Source organism: Sciurus carolinensis, chromosome 10 (assembly GCF_902686445.1).
Source record: "Sciurus carolinensis chromosome 10, mSciCar1.2, whole genome shotgun sequence".
NCBI lineage: Eukaryota > Metazoa > Chordata > Mammalia > Rodentia > Sciuridae > Sciurus > Sciurus carolinensis.
The window spans coordinates 38,581,217-38,600,226 of NC_062222.1; the positions used below are offsets into that span (position 1 = coordinate 38,581,217).

General features: G+C 38.3%; 1 protein-coding gene across 6 annotated transcripts in view; it reads right to left on the reverse strand.

The window, feature by feature from the left end:
* Positions 1-19,010, reverse strand: part of LOC124994817 (bifunctional heparan sulfate N-deacetylase/N-sulfotransferase 3) — a 198,852-nt gene that overhangs the window by 37,335 nt on the left and 142,507 nt on the right. For all 6 annotated transcript variants that reach the window (XR_007110553.1, XM_047567074.1, XM_047567077.1 and 3 more), the window contains one exon: positions 1,462-1,644. Coding sequence is in view for 5 of the 6 variants with exons in the window: in XM_047567074.1 (XP_047423030.1) it covers positions 1,462-1,644 (183 nt within the window). In the remaining variant the exon portion in view is untranslated. The remainder of the gene's footprint in view (positions 1-1,461; positions 1,645-19,010) is intronic.

Sequence of the window (19,010 nt, forward strand, 5' to 3'; positions counted from 1 at the left end):
ATATTATGTAGTAAAAGGGGAAGGATTACAGTAGCTCTGAATATTATTTCAGGAATGGGCAAACAGGACCACTTTTTATTTACATTCAGGTAATATTTTAGATAGGTAAAGTTAAATAAATCTGCTTTTTAGTGAAGACTAAAGGGGGGATATTCTTATTGCTGCTGGAAAAAAGTTATTTTAACCTTGTTAGCTGAAGTAATGATTTTAGTTTAACAATAAGGTGTCCAATAAGCAGAAAATTTCATGTCTTTCCAGTGGATAACATTTGATGATGTTTTTGTAGGGGTTAAGATGAAAATGTACTTGTTATAACAACTGGAAAGTAATATGCTGCTACAATTCCACAACCACCAACTTAACCTGCTAAATACAGTTATGTCTCTTAGAATTATCTGTTTATGATCCAGGATAATTAGTTTTCAGTTCAAAGATGAACGGTTTAATATGGAGGTCAAAACTGACCACAACTTCAATTCGTGAAATATACTGAGTTTTATTTCTGAAGACTGTATTATTTTGTTATCAGCTCTGTACCTCTAGCAGCACTTAGAACACAACCTCTAGAGTCAGCCAGCATCAAAGTGGCTCCTTCTCTGTAACACATGAGACGTATGACTTTGCTTAACTGACTCAGCCTGTTTTTGATGTAGTACAGTCATGTATAAAATGAGGAAAATAACTGTACCTACCACATAGACATTTGTATTGATTAAATGAATTAACAAATGTGAAAAACCCAGTGTGACATATTTAGCTATTTGCTAAGATATTTCTTCCCACAAATTATGTAGTAGAAAATTTTGGTCCAACATGGTTCCCACAGTGCTACAACACCTAATTCTATGCTTTGAAGTCTAGGTTTTCCCTAGAACAGTTTAATGTGGTTTTTATTTATTTTTTCTTAAGGAGTTCAGTTATTTATCTATGAAATATCCCGGTTTCCTTGGGTCCAAAATAATTCCCAAATAATATTTCTGAAAGCAGCTGATATTCTGTAGCTACTGGTGTGCCTTATGGTTCAGGAGGCAGATGTCAGAAGTGAACACTTCTCAGAGACCTTTTAATGTGCTTTAGTCATTAGAGATAGGAGGATATGTTAAAGGCTGACTGGTTGGCTACCAGCCCAGCCTAGCACACAACCCGTTTACCAACTTCTACTCTTCCAATCTATTGCAATCTGCAAATTGATATCTCACTCCTGATTAAAAACACTATATCCACTGAATCCCCCACTGAAAATATAATTTTTAAAGGACAATAAAACAGAACTGGGCTTAATTTGCAGCAGTTGCATAAAATTACAATTAAAGAAGAAACAGTTTCTCAGGTACACCAGCATTTCCCAAATGTACTTTATTTTTCAGATGTCTTCACTTTTTCAGATTTGGAATATCTCTTATAGCTATAAGATATGGTTATGGAATTCATTAGTTGTTCAAATTATTGAACCAATTTCACCTGCCAAAGAGGGTCTTTCTGATCAGGAAAGAGTTCAAAATATTTGTGAGCCAGCTGCACTGGTGGCAGAGTCTGAAGACGAAGGTTGGTCCAGGTTTGCATGAAGTTGGCCAGATTAACAAATGTATATAATCCCAGTCGGTCATTCCCATAGTTGGACAAATGAGTCATGAAAATACTGATCTGAAAAAGGCAAATGAATTTCAGAGTAAACATCAGTTATTTTAACACTAGAGGACAGTATAATCATAGCAATGTTAGTTTTTAATCTCCTTAAGGAGACTGTATAGGGTTTCATAAATTTGAATTTCAGACAAATTGCTAAAACTCTCATTATGTTAATGAATACTATAGAATATGCTAACAACAAGACTTTCTGAATATTTTTCCTGAGATTTTGATATATTTCAAAACAACAAAAACTAAAAACTGAGTTTACACTAATGGTTGTCACGTATCCATGCTGTTGCAATAAGATTAATCCTGAATAACATATCCTAGATATCAACACCTAACACCTTTTGATGTGTAGATGGTTGTCATTTAGAGTGGCAGTATTTCAGGAGGTTGGGATTTTGTAATTTAAATATATTTAATTTGATTTATATCAATGTATTTCCAGTTAAATGGTATAAGTAATCAATAAATTGTCATTAGCATTAAATGAACCTCCCCTGATATGCATTTCTTAGAAGCAATAACAACAAAATGTCAGTGTCTTCGTTGTTATTTTGTGTAAATAACACTCAGTCAATTAATCCCAATATAAGATGCATTTCTTAAGAAAGGTTTTTCATGGCTGGGCACAATGCATGCCAGTAATCCCATTGGCTCAGGAGGCTGAGGCAGGTGGATCACGAATTCAAAGTCAGCCTCAGCAACTTAACAAGACCCTAAGGAACTTAACAAGAACCTGTCTCTAAATAAAATACAAAAAAGAGCTGGGGATGTGACTCAGTGGATAAGTGCCTCTGGGTTCAATTCCCAGTACCAAAAATAAAATAAAATAAAAATAAAAAGTATTAGGGATCTAGCTCAGAGGTTAAGAGTCCCCTGGGTTCAATCCCTGGTACCCCCTGCAAAAAAAAGTTTTCTGTAATTGACTAAATAAAATTAACTCTTGCTATGAAAGAAGCTAACCAAGGTTAAATCCATACATTAAAAAAAAATCATAGTCAATGTGGGAAAATTTTTAGAATAAAATAAGTAAAATACTATAGGTTTTATTAAATTGATCTGGGATGTATAATAGGCATTTTAAAAGCTACTGGCTTAAGTGAATGCAAATAATTCTTGTCACTTAGTTGTTGACAAACAGATTTCTGCAAGAGATTTTCAACATCAGAGAAAACCACTGTGGTATTTATACTAAAAAATACAAACAATTGATACAACAAAAGCATTTTCCTGAAATATAAATATATATATATATATGTCATGTATCTGAATAGTAATAATGATTATTATAACCATCATAAAATTGAATATAACAAGTCATTCCTTAAGAAGCTGAAAGAAATATTCAAGAAAATTCTTTGAGGTAAAGTTGGCTGAGAAGACAGAAAAAAGTTATTTAAGATTAGCAATGATGCACAGAAAAAAAGTAAGTACTACTATAAATAATTGGAAATGGTAATCTACATTTTATGGAATAAAATGAAAAGTTTCAATATGATCAAGAATATTTAATTGTATTTATTCACTCTGCCTGAGCATATTATATCTTAGAACCTTAAAAAAACGGAAAATGATTTTAAATAGCTACCAACATAATGATAGAATATATATTTCAATTCCATAGTCGTGGAATTGAAAATTAAGAATTTTATCATTTTGAATCTTTCTCAGAAATTTAGACCTTTAAATTTGGCCTTCTGAAAGAAATTGAAGACCTTAGAACATGGAAAGACTTCCCAGGATCTTGGATAGGCAAAAATGATCTTATCAAAATGACTATACCACCAAAAGTGATATACATTTTCAATTCAATCCCCATCAAAATAGCAATGACATTCTTCTCAGAGCTAGAAAAATCAGTCCTTAAATTCATATGGAAGAATAAAAGGCCCAGAATAGTTAAAGCAATCCTGAGCAAGACAAGCAATGCTGGAGACATCACACGAACTGATCTCAAATTATACTACAGAGCTATCATAACACCATCATTACCATGGTATTGGCATCAACACAGACATAAAGAACAACAGAATGGAAAAGACAGAGAAACAAACGCATGTAGATATAGCAGCCTAATACCTAAGGTGCCAAAAATACATGTTGCAGAAAAGAGAATCTATCCACAAATGGTGCTGGAACAACTGATATCTGTACGTAGAAAAATGAAATTGGATCCCTATGTCTGACGACCCTGCATAAAAGTCAACACAAAGTGGATTAAAAACCTAGGGATTGACGGGGCGATCCAAGATGGCGGCCTAGAGGGAGACTGCACCCCCGGTCGTTCCAGAACCCAGGAGTTAAGAAGGGGAGGCATTGAGAGACTCGGACTGAAGTGGAGCCACGGGTGAGTCTGCCCACTGGGTAAAGCTCGGCCCGGGTGGCAGGCCCAGATAGAGGTGGCTTATCGGAGCCGGGCAGGGCAGCTAGAGTCATCCACAGACAGTCCTGCGCACTCCGGCGGTGGGCCCCGCCCACACAGCCAGCTTCTCCAGGTTCTCGGAACGGAACTGGCCGGCTAGTGAGAGCCTGTCTGAACAGAGCACGCTCCGAGTCCCGGAGCCCCTGCAGTGCAGTGTACTCCTGCAAAGAACCAGCGGAGAGCCTCGATCTGCAGTCAGCCTCAGGGATAAGGTCAGGGCAGCCGGAAACCTCTTCAGGCGGCTCTGCCTACTCCGGCTGCGGGCTCTCTTCACGGGGCGATCCAAGATGGCGGCCTAGAGGGAGACTGCACCCCCGGTCGCTCCAGAACCCAGGAGTTAAGAAGGGGAGGCATTGAGAGACTCGGACTGAAGTGGAGCCACGGGTGAGTCTGCCCACTGGGTAAAGCTCGGCCCGGGTGGCAGGCCCAGATAGAGGTGGCTTATCGGAGCCGGGCAGGGCAGCTAGAGTCATCCACAGGCAGTCCTGCGCACTCCGGCGGTGGGCCCCGCCCACACAGCCAGCTTCTCCAGGTTCTCGGAACGGAACTGGCCGGCTAGTGAGAGCCTGTCTGAACAGAGCACGCTCCGAGTCCCGGAGCCCCTGCAGTGCAGTGTACTCCTGCAAAGAACCAGCGGAGAGCCTCGATCTGCAGTCAGCCTCAGGGATAAGGTCAGGGCAGCCGGAAACCTCTTCAGGCGGCTCTGCCTACTCCGGCTGCAGGCTCTCTTCACGGGGCGATCCAAGATGGCGGCCTAGAGGGAGACTGCACCCCCGGTCGCTCCAGAACCCAGGAGTTAAGAAGGGGAGGCATTGAGAGATTCGGACTGAAATAGAGCCACAGGTGAGTCTGCCCACTGGGTAAAGCTCGGCCCGGGTGGCAGGCCCAGATAGAGGTGGCTTATCGGAGCCGGGCAGGGCAGCTAGAGTCATCCACAGGCAGTCCTGCGCACTCCGGCGGTGGGCCCCGCCCACACAGCCAGCTTCTCCAGGTTCTCGGAACGGAACTGGCCGGCTAGTGAGAGCCTGTCTGAACAGAGCACGCTCCGAGTCCCGGAGCTGCTGCAGTGCAGTGTACTCCTGCAAAGAACCAGCGGAGAGCCTCGATCTGCAGTCAGCCTCAGGGATAAGGTCAGGGCAGCCGGAAACCTCTTCAGGCGGCTCTGCCTACTCCGGCTGCGGGCTCTCTTCACGGGGCGATCCAAGATGGCGGCCTAGAGGGAGACTGCACCCCCGGTCGCTCCAGAACCCAGGAGTTAAGAAGGGGAGGCATTGAGAGACTCGGACTGAAGTGGAGCCACGGGTGAGTCTGCCCACTGGGTAAAGCTCGGCCCGGGTGGCAGGCCCAGATAGAGGTGGCTTATCGGAGCCGGGCAGGGCAGCTAGAGTCATCCACAGGCAGTCCTGCGCACTCCGGCGGTGGGCCCCGCCCACACAGCCAGCTTCTCCAGGTTCTCGGAACGGAACTGGCCGGCTAGTGAGAGCCTGTCTGAACAGAGCACGCTCCGAGTCCCGGAGCTGCTGCAGTGCAGTGTACTCCTGCAAAGAACCAGCGGAGAGCCTCGATCTGCAATCAGCCTCAGGGATAAGGACAGGGCAGCCGGAGACCTCTTCAGGCGGCTCTGCCCACTCCGGCTGCGGGCTCTCTTCACGGGGCGATCCAAGATGGCGGCCTAGAGGGAGACTGCACCCCCGGTCGCTCCAGAACCCAGGAGTTAAGAAGGGGAGGCATTGAGAGACTCGGACTGAAGTGGAGCCACGGGTGAGTCTGCCCACTGGGTAAAGCTCAGCCCGGGTGGCAGGCCCAGATAGAGGTGGCTTAGCAGAGCCGGGCAGGGCAGCTTGAGTCTTCCCAAGGTAGTCTTCCACACTCCGGCAGTGGGCTCTTCCCACACGGCCAGCTGCACGGTGCAGGCCCACAGTGAGAGCATTTCCGCACAGAGCCAGTTCCAAAACGTGGAACCAGTAGGGGGCTAGGGGCAGTATTCTTCGAATGAGCTGCTTTATCAGATTCCTCCAAGACATCAGGCTGCTGAAGGCTGGGAGGTGATACACTGGAAATCTACTGGGACACTATAAGCCAATAGTGGAAAACTGCAATATCTCAGGGTCCCACTGACAACTGACCATTATGAGAAAACAAGGGAAGAAAATGTCCCAAACAAACCTAGATACTACATCAATAAAACCCAATGACAGCAGAGCAGAAGAAATGTCAGAAAGGGAGTTCAGAATGTACGTAATTAAAACGATCAGGGAAGCTAATGAGGAGATGAAAGAGCAAATGCAGGCATTGAAGGAGGAGATGAAAGAGCAAATGCAGGCATTAAATGATCGCACCAATCAACAGTTAAAAGACCAAATACGGGAAGCAAGAGATCATTTCAATAAAGAGTTAGAGATACTGAAAAAAAACCAAACTGAAATCCTTGAAATGAAGGAAACAATAAACCAAGTTAAAAACTCCATAGAAAGCATAACCAATAGGATAGAACACCTGGAAGACAGAACCTCAGACATTGAAGACAAAATATTTAACCTTGAAAACAAAGTGGAACAAACAGAGAAGATGGTAAGAAATCATGAACAGAATCTCCAAGAACTATGGGATATCATGAAAAGGCCAAATTTGAGAATTATTGGGATTGAGGAAGGCTTAGAGAAACAAACCAAAGGAATGAACAATCTATTCAATGAAATAATAACAGAAAATTTCCCAAATCTGAAGAACGAAATGGAAAACCAAGTACAAGAGGCTTATAGAACTCCAAACATACAAAATTACAACAGACCCACACCAAGGCACATTATTATGAAAATACCTAACATACAAAATAAAGACAGAATTTTAAAGGCCGCGAGAGAAAAGAATCAAATTACATTCAGAGGGAAACCAATAAGAATATCAGCAGATTTTTCAATCCAGACCCTAAAAGCTAGAAGGGCCTGGAACAACATATACCAAGCCCTGAAAGAAAATGGATGCCAACCAAGAATCTTATACCCAGCAAAACTTACCTTCAAATTTGACGATGAAATAAGATCCTTCCATGATAAACAAAAGCTAAAGGAATTTACAAAAAGAAAGCCAGCATTACAGAACATTCTCAGCAAAATATTCCATGAGGAAGAGATGAAAAACAACGATGCAAATCAGCAACAGGAGGCGCTAGCCTAAAGGAATAGCCAAATAAAGGAGAAACCAAATCATGTCAAAAACAAATATGAGTCAATTGACTGGGAATACAAATCATATCACAATAATAACCCTGAATGTTAATGGCCTGAATTCATCAATCAAAAGACACAGACTGGCAGATTGGATTAAAAAGAAAAATCCAACAATATGCTGCCTGCAAGAGACACATCTCATAGAAAGAGACACCCATAGACTAAAGGTGAAAGGATGGGGAAAAACATACCATGCACACGGACACAGCAAAAAAGCTGGAGTATCCATCCTCATCTCAGATAATGTGGACTTCAAACCAAAACTAGTCAGAAGGGATAAAGAAGGACATTACATGCTGCTTAAGGGAAGCATAAATCAGCAAGACATAACAATCATAAATATCTATGCCCCGAACATTGGCTCATCCACGTACGTCAAACAAATCCTTCTCAATTCCAGAAATCAAATAGACCACAACACAATAATACTAGGCGATTTTAACACACCTCTCTCACCACTGGATAGATCGTCCAAACAAAAATTGAATAAAGAAACTATAGATCTCAACAACACAATCAGCAATTTAGACTTAACGGACATATATAGAATATACCATCCAACAAAGAATGAATACACTTTCTTCTCAGCAGCACATGGATCCTTCTCTAAAATAGACCATATTTTATGCCACAAAGCTACTGTTAGTAAATACAAGAAGATAGAGATACTACCTTGTACTCTATCAGATCATAATGGATTGAAATTAGAAATAAATGACAGAATAAAAAACAGAAACTTCTCCAATACCTGGAGACTAAATAATACACTATTATATGATGAATGGATAACAGAAGACATCAGGAGGGAAATAAAAAAATTCTTAGAAGTAAACGAGAACAAAGACACATCATATCAAAATCTCTGGGACACTATGAAAGCAGTACTTAGAGGAAGATTTATTTCATGGGGTGCATTCAAAAAAAGAAGTAGAAATCAACAAATAAACGAGTTAACACTACAGCTCAAAGCACTAGAAAAAGAAGAGCAGACCAATACCAAAAGTAGTAGAAGGCAGGAAATAGTTAAAATCAGAGCCGAAATCAACGAAATCGAAACAAAAGAAACAATCGGAAAAATTAATAAAATAAATAGTTGGTTCTTTGAAAAAATAAATAAAATTGATAAACCCTTAGCCACACTAACAAAGAGAAAGAGGGAGAAAACTCAAATTACTAAAATTCGGAATGAACAAGGAAACATCACAACAGACACGAGTGAAATACAAGACATAATTAGAAGCTATTTCGAAAATCTATACTCCAACAAAACAGAAAACCTTGAAGACATCAACAAATTTCTAGAGACATATGAACTACCTAAACTGAACGAGGAGGACATACACAACTTAAATAAACCAATTTCAAGCAATGAAATAGAAGAGGTCATCAAAAGCCTACCAACAAAGAAAAGTCCAGGACCAGATGGGTTCTCAGCCGAGTTCTATAAAACCTTTAAAGAAGAGCTCATTCCAATACTCCTCAAACTATTCCATGAAATAGAAGAGGAGGGAACCCTACCAAACTCGTTCTATGAAGCCAATATCACCCTGATACCTAAACCAGACAGAGACACATCAAGGAAAGAAAATTTCAGACCAATATCCTTAATGAACATCGATGCAAAAATTCTCAACAAAATTTTAGCAAATCGCATACAAATATATATTAAAAAAATAGTGCACCACGATCAAGTGGGTTTTATCCCAGGGATGCAAGGTTGGTTCAACATTCGGAAATCAATAAATGTCATTCACCATATCAACAGACTTAAAGTTAAGAATCACATGATTATTTCAATAGATGCAGAAAAAGCATTTGATAAAATACAGCATCCCTTCATGCTCAAAACACTAGAAAAAATTGGGGTAATGGGAACATTCCTAAACATTATAAAGGCCATCTATGCTAAGCCCATGGCTAATATCATTCTAAATGGTGAAAAACTGAAAGCGTTCCCCCTAAAAACTGGAACAAGGCAGGGATGCCCTCTTTCACCGCTTCTATTCAACATCGTCCTTGAGACTCTAGCCAGAGCAATCAGACAAACCAAAGAAATTAAAGGGATACGAATAGGAAAAGAAGAACTCAAACTATCCCTGTTCGCTGATGACATGATTATATATTTAGAGGAACCTGGAAATTCCACCAGAAAACTTTTAGAACTCATAAGTGAATTCAGTAAAGTAGCAGGTTACAAGATCAATGCTCATAAATCCAATGCATTTTTATACATAAGTGATGAATCTTCAGAAAGAGAAATTAGGAAAACTACTCCATTCACAATAGCATCGAAAAAAATAAAATACTTGGGAATCAATCTCACAAAAGAGGTGAAAGACCTCTACAATGAGAACTACAGAACACTAAAGAAAGAAATTCAAGAAAACCTTAGAAGATGGAAAGATCTCCCATGTTCCTGGATAGGCAGAATTAATATCGTCAAAATGGCTATACTACCTAAAGTTCTATACAGATTCAATGCAATTCCAATTAAAATCCCAATGATGTACCTTGCAGAAATAGAGCAAGCAATTATGAAATTCATCTGGAAGAATAAAAAACCTAGAATAGCTAAAGCAATCCTCAGTAGCAAGAGCGAAGCAGGGGGTATTGCAATACCAGATCTTCAACTCTACTACAAAGCAATAGTAACAAAAACGGCATGGTATTGGTACCAAAATAGACAGGTAGATCAATGGTACAGAATAGAGGACATGGACACAAACCCAAATAAATACAATTTTCTCATACTAGACAAAGGTTCCAACAATATGCAATGGAGAAAAGATAGCCTCTTCAACAAATGGTGCTGGGAAAACTGGAAAACTATATGCAATAGAATGAAACTAAACCCCTATCTCTCACCCTACACAAAACTCAACTCAAAATGGATCAAGGACCTCGGAATCAGACCAGAGACCCTGCATCTTATAGAAGAAAAAGTAGGTCCAAATCTTCAACTTGTTGGCTCAGGATCAGATTTCCTTAACAGGACTCCCATAGCACAAGAAATAAAAGCAAGAATAAACAACTGGGATAGATTCAAACTAAAAAGCTTTCTCTCAGCAAAGGAAACTATCAGAAATGTGAAGAGAGAGCCTACAGAGTGGGAGAATATCTTTGCCAACCATACCTCAGATAGAGCGCTAATTTCCAGAATCTATAAAGAACTCAAAAAACTCTACACGAAGAATACAAATAATCCAATCAACAAATGGGCTAAGGAAATGAACAGACACTTCACAGAAGAAGATGTACAAGTAATCACCAGATATATGAAAAAATGTTCAACATCCCTAGTAATAAGGGAAATGCAAATCAAAACCACCCTAAGATTTCATCTCACCCCAATTAGAATGGCGATTATCAAGAATACAAGCAACAATAGGTGTTGGCGAGGATGTGGTGAAAAAGGAACACTCATACATTGCTGGTGGGGTTGCAAATTAGTGCAACCACTCTGGAAAGCAGTGTGGAGATTCCTCAGAAAGCTTGGAATGGAAACACCATTTGACCCAGCTATCCCACTCCTTGGCCTATACCCAAAGGACTTAAAATCAGCATACTACAGAGATACAGCCACATCAATGTTCATTGCTGCTCAATTCACCATAGCCAGATTGTGGAACCAACCTAGATGCCCTTCAGTTGATGAATGGATAAAGAAACTGTGGCATATTTATACAATGGAATATTACTCCGCAATGAAGAATGATAAAATTATGGCATTTGTAGGCAAATGGTCGAAATTGGAGAATATCATGCTAAGTGAGATAAGCCAATCTCAAAAAACTAAAGGACAAATGATCTCGCTGATAAGCGGATGAGGACATATAATGGGGGGTGGGAGGGGCTAGCATTAGGTTTAGGGTTAGGTTTAGAGTTAGGCTAAGGAGAGCAGTAAGAATGAAGGAAAGAAGGACTGTGTAGAGGGAAAAGAGGGGTGGGAGGGGTGGGAGGGGTGGGAGGGGTGGGGGGGAGGGGAAAAATATAATAAACATCATTACCCTATGTAAACGTAAAAAAAATAAATAAATAAAAAAAAAAAAAAAAAAAAAGAAAATGAAAGAGAGACCAGTTGGATAGAAGAAAGGGAGCAGGGGGAGAGAAGAAGGAAGTGTAGGTACTTGGGAATGAAACTGATCAAATTGTGTCATGTGCATGTATGAATATGCCACAATGACACCCGCTATTCTATATAATTATTTTGCACCAATAATTTTTTTCAGTTAACACCCTTAATGTATATTCTAAGCAATAAAACAAGATATAATGTCAAAAAAAAAAAAAAAAAAAAAAAAAAAAAACCTAGGGATTAAACCAGAAGTGGTGAAACTGTTATACAAGGGCATAGGGTCAAAACTCTAATACGTTGGTCCAGGCACCAATTGCATTAACAATATCCCCAAAGCTCAAGAAATAAAACCAAAATTATATAAATGGGATGGCATCAAATTAAAAAACTGCATAGCAAAGGAAACAATTAAGATCACAAAGAGAGAACTCACAGAATGAGAGAAATCTTTGCTCTTCAGACAGAGACTAATATCCAGAATATATAAAGAACTGAAAACAACATTAAAAAAATTTAAAACACACATACAAAACCAAAGTATATCAAATAACCCAATCAATAAAAGGCAAATGAATTAAACAAATATTTCTTAAAAGGAAAAATAAAAAATGACCAGCAGATATATGAAAAATGTTGAACATCCTTAGCAATAAGGGAAATGCAAATCTAAATGTCATTGTGATTTTATCTCACTCCAGTAAGAACAGCAATCATCAAGAATACAAATAATAATAAATACTGGTGAGGATGTGGGGGAAAAGATATATTCATACATTGTTGGTGGGACTAGAAATTAGTATAATCACCTTGGAAAGCATATTGGGATTCCTCAAAAGTCTAAGAATGAAACCACCATATGACCCAACTTTCCCACTCCTTGTTATTAATCAAAAAGTACTAAAATCAGCATACTATACTGATATATGAATATCAAGGTTTATAGCAGCACAATTCACAATTGCCACATTATGGAATCAACCCAGGTAACTGTCAACAGACTGAATATTAAAAATGTGGTATATATACATGACATATATACAATGGAGATTTTCTATCATAAAAAAAGGAATTGTGCCATCTTCTGGTAAATTACTGGAACTACAGAACATCTCATTGAAAGAAATGAAAGTTTAACTTAAAAAGTTGCATATTTTTGTTTAGATTTAACAATATTTGTTTTATGTTCTACTTATGGCCCATGCTGGCAGATGTTCTGTGTGCACCTGAGGAGATTGTGGTTTGTCTTTTGGTTGGATAAATTGTTCTCTATATGTCTGTTTTGTTCATTTGGTCTGAAGTGTTCTTCAACTTCAATGTTTTTTTTATCAATTTTCTGTCTGGATTAGGTGTCCATTATTGAAAGTGGCATATTGAAATTTCCCACTATTATTATATTGCAATGTCTCTGATTCTTTAGATTTCTTAATATTTGCTTTGTATATTTATGGACTCCACTGTCAGGTACATATATATTTACAATCGTCATATCCTCTTGAGTAAAATTGACCTCCTCTTTATTACCAAAAAAAGTTGCATATTTTTTCTCATATGCAGATGCTAGAGAAAAATAAGAATTAAAAAAGGAAAGGGGATCCTAGGAAAATGAAAGAGGAACAGAGTTGCCGAGGATAGGAATTGAAGGGGAGGGAGTGTGGATGGCAAAGTGGATGAACTACTGAATGAAACTGACCAGAAGAAATAACTCGTTCTGGAGAGTGCTGGTCTAGCATGCACAAGGACCACGGTTCGAATCCCCGGCCCCACAGGCGGGAAAAAATTAAAAAAAAAAAAAACAAACTCTTTGAAGAAACTGACCAAACTGTGTCACAATAATGTATGAATGTTTCACAATAAATGCTACATTCATCTGTTAGGTACCAATTACAAAAAAAAAAAAAAAAAATACAAAGAAAATCAATATATGAAGGGGAGATGGGGGAAGAAGGAAGGGAGAGAAAGTGAAAGTAAAGGGGATTGAATCCAGGGGTGCTTAACCACGAGCCACAACCCCAATCCTTTTTTTTTTATAATTTTTATTTAGTGGTAGGGTCTTTCTAAGTTGCTTAGGGCCTTGCCAAGTTGCTGAGACTGGCTTTGAACTCATGATCGTCATGCCTCAGACCCCCAACCCTATCCTCACCCCACCCCACTGTGCCACTAAATTTCAGACAAGTGTCACTCACTGTGCCTGGCTAAGGAATGGGAATTGTAATGGAGCAAATTATATTACAAGCATATATAAGTATGTCAAAATGAACTTCCCTATATCCATAATTATAGAGCACTAATAAAAATGAAAAAAAAGTTTGACCTTCTTGTATATATATAAATACTTGTTTTTTATAAAAACAAAAAGCAAAAGGTAAATGGTAAATGCTATATGCACTACCATTTATGAGAAAAACAGATACTACTTATAAACCTGTAGCTAAGAGAAGGATATGAGAATGTATACTTTCCAACATCAACCCTGTGCTTCTGTTAAGTTCCAGGTATGGGGATGCACGAATCAGTACCAAGAAGATTAAGGAGCAAAACATAGGTTGTAGTGTAAAAGTTATTGACAATGCCATAATTATTCTTTTTCTTTTGAAAAGGTCAGAGGAGGGCTAAAGAAATAGGTACATATAAAAAGTTGTTTTTATTATGAAAGAAGCTTTTCATGTCCATGGAACTTAGCTCAAATTCACAAATATGTATCTGATCATCCTGTTTTTTGCCACTCTGCCTGTTTATGAGGCGCAAATATGAATATGATACTCACACTTTTAAGTTTTGTTCATGAAAATATTCAAAATTCAAAAGGAAGAAAAAACAAATCTCCTTTCCACCACTCTCCCAGTTTTGTTTTAGTATCCTTCCAGGTAACCAGCCTCAAAAGCTTTAGTATATCTACAAATCACATGAAAATTTTCTAAATGTTCTGGTAACTAGGCTATGCTCAGATATTATGATTTTATATATTTTTAGGGGGCGCTGGTACTTTCGTTTTAGAGAATCATCTCTATAGGTCCTAATGCTGATTGCCATCAGAATACAATTTGAGGATTAGTGCAACCATTCTGGAAAAATGGAGATCCTGCAAAAAACTAGGAATGGATCACCATATGTCCCACCTATCCCATTCCTCAGAGTTTATTCAAAAGAAAGAAAATGAGCATACTATAGTCATACAGCCACATCAGTGAGGCAGGACAATTCACAGTAGTCAATTATGGAACCAGCCTAGACGCCTGTCAATAAATTAGTGGATTAATTCAGCCATAAAGAAGAATAATATTATGGCATTTGCAAATACATGGATGGAATTGGAGAATATCATGCTAAGTGAAATAAGTCAAGCCCAAAAAACCAAAGGCTGAATGTATTCCCTGATAAGTGGAGAATGATATATAATGAGGGTGGGGGGTGGGGAATGAGAGAATAATGGGGGGGAACTTTAGAATATGTAGAAGTAAATGAGAGGGAGGGGGTATGAAAAATGGTGGAATGAGACAGACATCATTACCCTATGTACATGTATGATTACACAAATGGTATGAATCTACATTGTGTACAACCATAGCAACGAAATGATGTACCCCATTTGTGTACAATGAATCAAAATACAGTCTGTTAAAAATTAAAAGCTAAAATAAAAAAGAGAAAAAAAATTAAAATGAAAAATCTGAATATCACATAGATTACATTTCTATACAAATACAATTTTGTCTGCAATAAAATTAATATTTTAAAGACCATACAACCCTTAATTTTGATTCATTTGCTTTATGTTCTGCTCTCATTAGCTATTTAATAAATCTGTTGACAACACACACACACACACAAAGAAAATGTGACATATACACACAATGGAGTTCTACTCAGCCATAAAGAAGAATGAAATTATGGCATTTGCCAGTAAATGGATGAAACTGGAGAATATCATGCTAAGTGAAATTAACCAGACTCAGAAAATCAATAGCTGAATGTTTTCTCTCATATGTGGAAGCTAGAGCAAAATAAGGGGGGAAAAAAGTGGGGCTTGGATATTATACAGGTGATAGGGAAGATCAGAGGAGTAGGAAGAGATCAAGAAGTGGAGAAGATGGACATTAAAGAGGAAATGCAAAATGAATTTGATGAAATTAGCTATGGGCGTGCATAAATATGCCACAGTGAATTCCTCCTTTATGTAATGAAAGGAATACTAGTACAGTAGATAAAGGAGACTAGGGGGAGAAAGGAGTGAAGGGAAATACGGGTGAGCACCAGAGACTGAAATGGAGTAAATCAGATTCCATGCATTATGATTTTGTAAAAATGAACCTATTATGTATAACCATAAATATTAATAAAATAATTAATTGTAAAATAATATAATTTGAGGAAAACTAGCTAAACCTAAGTTTTCACATAGAAATGTTTATTTCCTTTAGTTTTTTGAGATTGGCTTATCTCACTTAGCATGATATTCTCCAATTTCGACCATTTGCCTACAAATGCCATAATTTTAGTGGGACGGGCTAGCATTAGGTTTAGGGTTAGGTTTAGAGTTAGGCTAAGGAGAGCGGTAAGAATGAAGGAAAGAAGGACTGTGTAGAGGGAAAAGAGGGGTGGGAGGGGTGGGAGGGGTGGGAGGGGTAGGGGGGAGGGGAAAAATAAAATAAACATCATTACCCTATGTAAACGTAAAAAAATAAATAAAAAAAAAAGAAATGTTTATTTCCCATTGAAATGCATGTTTATTTTCATAAAAATTCAGATCATCAGAGCCACTAGTTGTTCTGTGGTCCTATTTACTGTATTTTAAAAAAACTTCATAGACAATTTTGAAGAAAACTTCTAGAACAACAACTTTTGTTGTCCTGAACGTAGAGCTGTCCTTTACACAATTAAAACCTTGGTAAGTGCCCTTTTGTAGACTTCAGTACTGTTGACAGATGTGTGGAGATGAACAGAACATACTTAAAAATTTCATTGATATAGATATGTGCAGTTGGCTTCTAATTTCCTTTTAATCCAATGCTTTTTGTGAAAGCAAAATTCTTCTTTATTTCTACCTCTATCTCAGATGTATATTACTCTGTCTATTTAAAAGACTAGCTTTCATGTTCAATTTTACTTTTATTTCACAGCATTTCATAGGTTGTTTGGCAGAGGACAAGTATACTGTAACTTACTTTCTATTCTTTATTCTTCTTGTCTTGGATTCCACAGAAATATTCTTTAGGGGAAAATAAGTTTATTTTTATGATGCAATGATCAAACTCTGGAAGTTTTGGTTTTCTCATCATGAAAAATATGAACTCCATCACATGAGCACATTTCTTTTTGGAAAATAAGTAAAAATTTCCGAAAAGAAAGTTCATTCTAATGATACCCTGGGCCTGTCTCCTATAATTTCCTGGTGCCAACCTTCAAATGTTCTTCATTATTTTTTGAATTAATTTGTATCATCTTAAGTTACACATGGTCCCCAGTTTACCTTTTCAATCTTATTATATATATTTTTGTGCCCTGAGCAAATGACCAACTTCTCTGGTTTGCTGCTCTCTAGTGTTCCCTGGGCATTTCTACCCCATGACTTTGTTTAGTATCCAATAGCATCACATTCTTTTGTTGTTGTTTTTCCAGATCTCTCTAGGCAAAGACAATGTTTTAAAAATTTTGAGCCCTAGAGCAAACTAGTTGTGTCTCTCTGACATTTTCCTAACCTGAATTATATTAAACTTTTTAAAAACACTAGTTTTATTTATCTCTAGGTTGTAAGGTTCTTAGAGGCTGGCACGGAGCCTTTCAACTTTATTGTCTGAACTGCCTATGATATGTTCCTTGAACTGGCACCAATAACTTTATTTGTAAAAGTGGGAATTCTAAAGACATTTTTTTTCCAGTACTGGTTATTCTGGATTCATTCTGGTAATATTTTACTATCATCAACTTTGTTAGCCTCCTCAATGATTTATTTTCATCTTCTTTAACTTTATCCCCATTCACTCTGTATTCCTCTCCCTGAATTCTGCCTCCCAAGTCTACACTTATTTTCTTTTTTAAAATATTTTTTAGTTGTTGATGGACCTTTATTTTATTCACTTATATGTGGTGCTGAGAATCAAACCCAGTGTATCACAAAAGATAGGCAGGTGCTCTGTTACTCTCTATTACTGAGCCACAACCCCACTTATTTTATTCCCACTCCTTTCCTCTCTTTTCTGTTAAACCTCATTCATTTGTAAATAAACTATATACTTTTGTCTTTGACTTTGATCTGCACAGTAGTTAAGAAAGTGGGCTCTGACATCTATTGATTCTGTAATCTTTGAAAGTTATTTCAACCCTCAGTACTTTACTTATTTGAAAAGAAAAAAAATTCTAACAATAATAACTACCTCATAGGGTCATCATTAAAATAATATACAAAATAAAACATTTCAAGCCCTGTCACATATAATTGCTTAATAGATAATTGCTATTATTTTTGTTATATTATTGTTATTTTGAAAAAAATATCATCTCTCATTTTATAGCTTTCTTCCTTTATCTTTTCAGCATAAATCTCTAGTCTCTTTTAACTCTCTCATTCTTTCCTGCACCTGTCTTCTGATCACTTTCTCTACCAGGCTAGAGGCTATGCTCAATGACAAAAATATCCCTCTTATAATGATCTTCAGATTCCTAAATTGTCGCTGGCTCTCTGTGGTGCCAAATCCACAGGTATTTGTCACCGCCTGCAGCAACACTTTGCGCGGGTATAGAGGATAGAGGAAACAAGGGTTTACTCGCTTTGAGAGGAGAGAGAGAGAGAGGCTTTGCTTATTGGAGAGAAAGAGAAACTTTGCTTGAGAGAGAGAGGCTACACTTTCAGAGATCCATGTCTTCTTAGTTTTGCTGCTTGTTCTTAAAGGTGCGTCCTGCATCCTGTGAACTAAGGGTCCTCCGTCTACCTAAGGTGATTTAGTGATGTGTCCCGCATACTGAGATCTGTGATCTGCAACCTAAAGATGTGTTCTCAGTTCTCCGCTCTGTGATCTGCCTTCCGCCGCTGCCCCTACTCGCTGTTTCTATCTGCTTGCCGCTTCTTCTTCTTCCTTTCTGCTAATGGCTCCTCTGCTTCTTTCTGCTAGCTGCTGCTCTTACTGTCGCGCCTTACTTCTTGCCACTTTTCTCTGCCTGCTGCTGCTCTTTACTCTTCTACCTACTGTCTGCTTATATTCCCTCCAAGAGGCAGAGGGCAGAGCCACGCCAGTTGAGATCAGGCGAGGAGCCAGCTGCCCAATCACCAGCAGGTGCAAGCAGGAACACTTGAGAACACCTGTGCAAGTGTACCTCTAATGTGATCAAAACAGCTTCTGGCTGGCTGCCAGGTGCCATCTTTGGCGTGTTCGCATGGCATAGCCCCCAACACTAAATCATCTTTCTGCTTTCAATGCTCTGTGAATCTGAGACTTTGGATCAATATTTCCAGTTAATTATTTCAGCCCCAGAAAGGGATTGTTCAACACAGCTAGAAGAAAACACACAGTAGGAGCTATTCATATCATAGAAGCATGTGATCCCTGATCTCAATTGAACCCTCAATAGACTTAGATATTCTATATATTAATTTTTTTCACCTCATTATTCAATTTCCTTTAGCAGATATTTCAAATTTTCATCTCTCTTT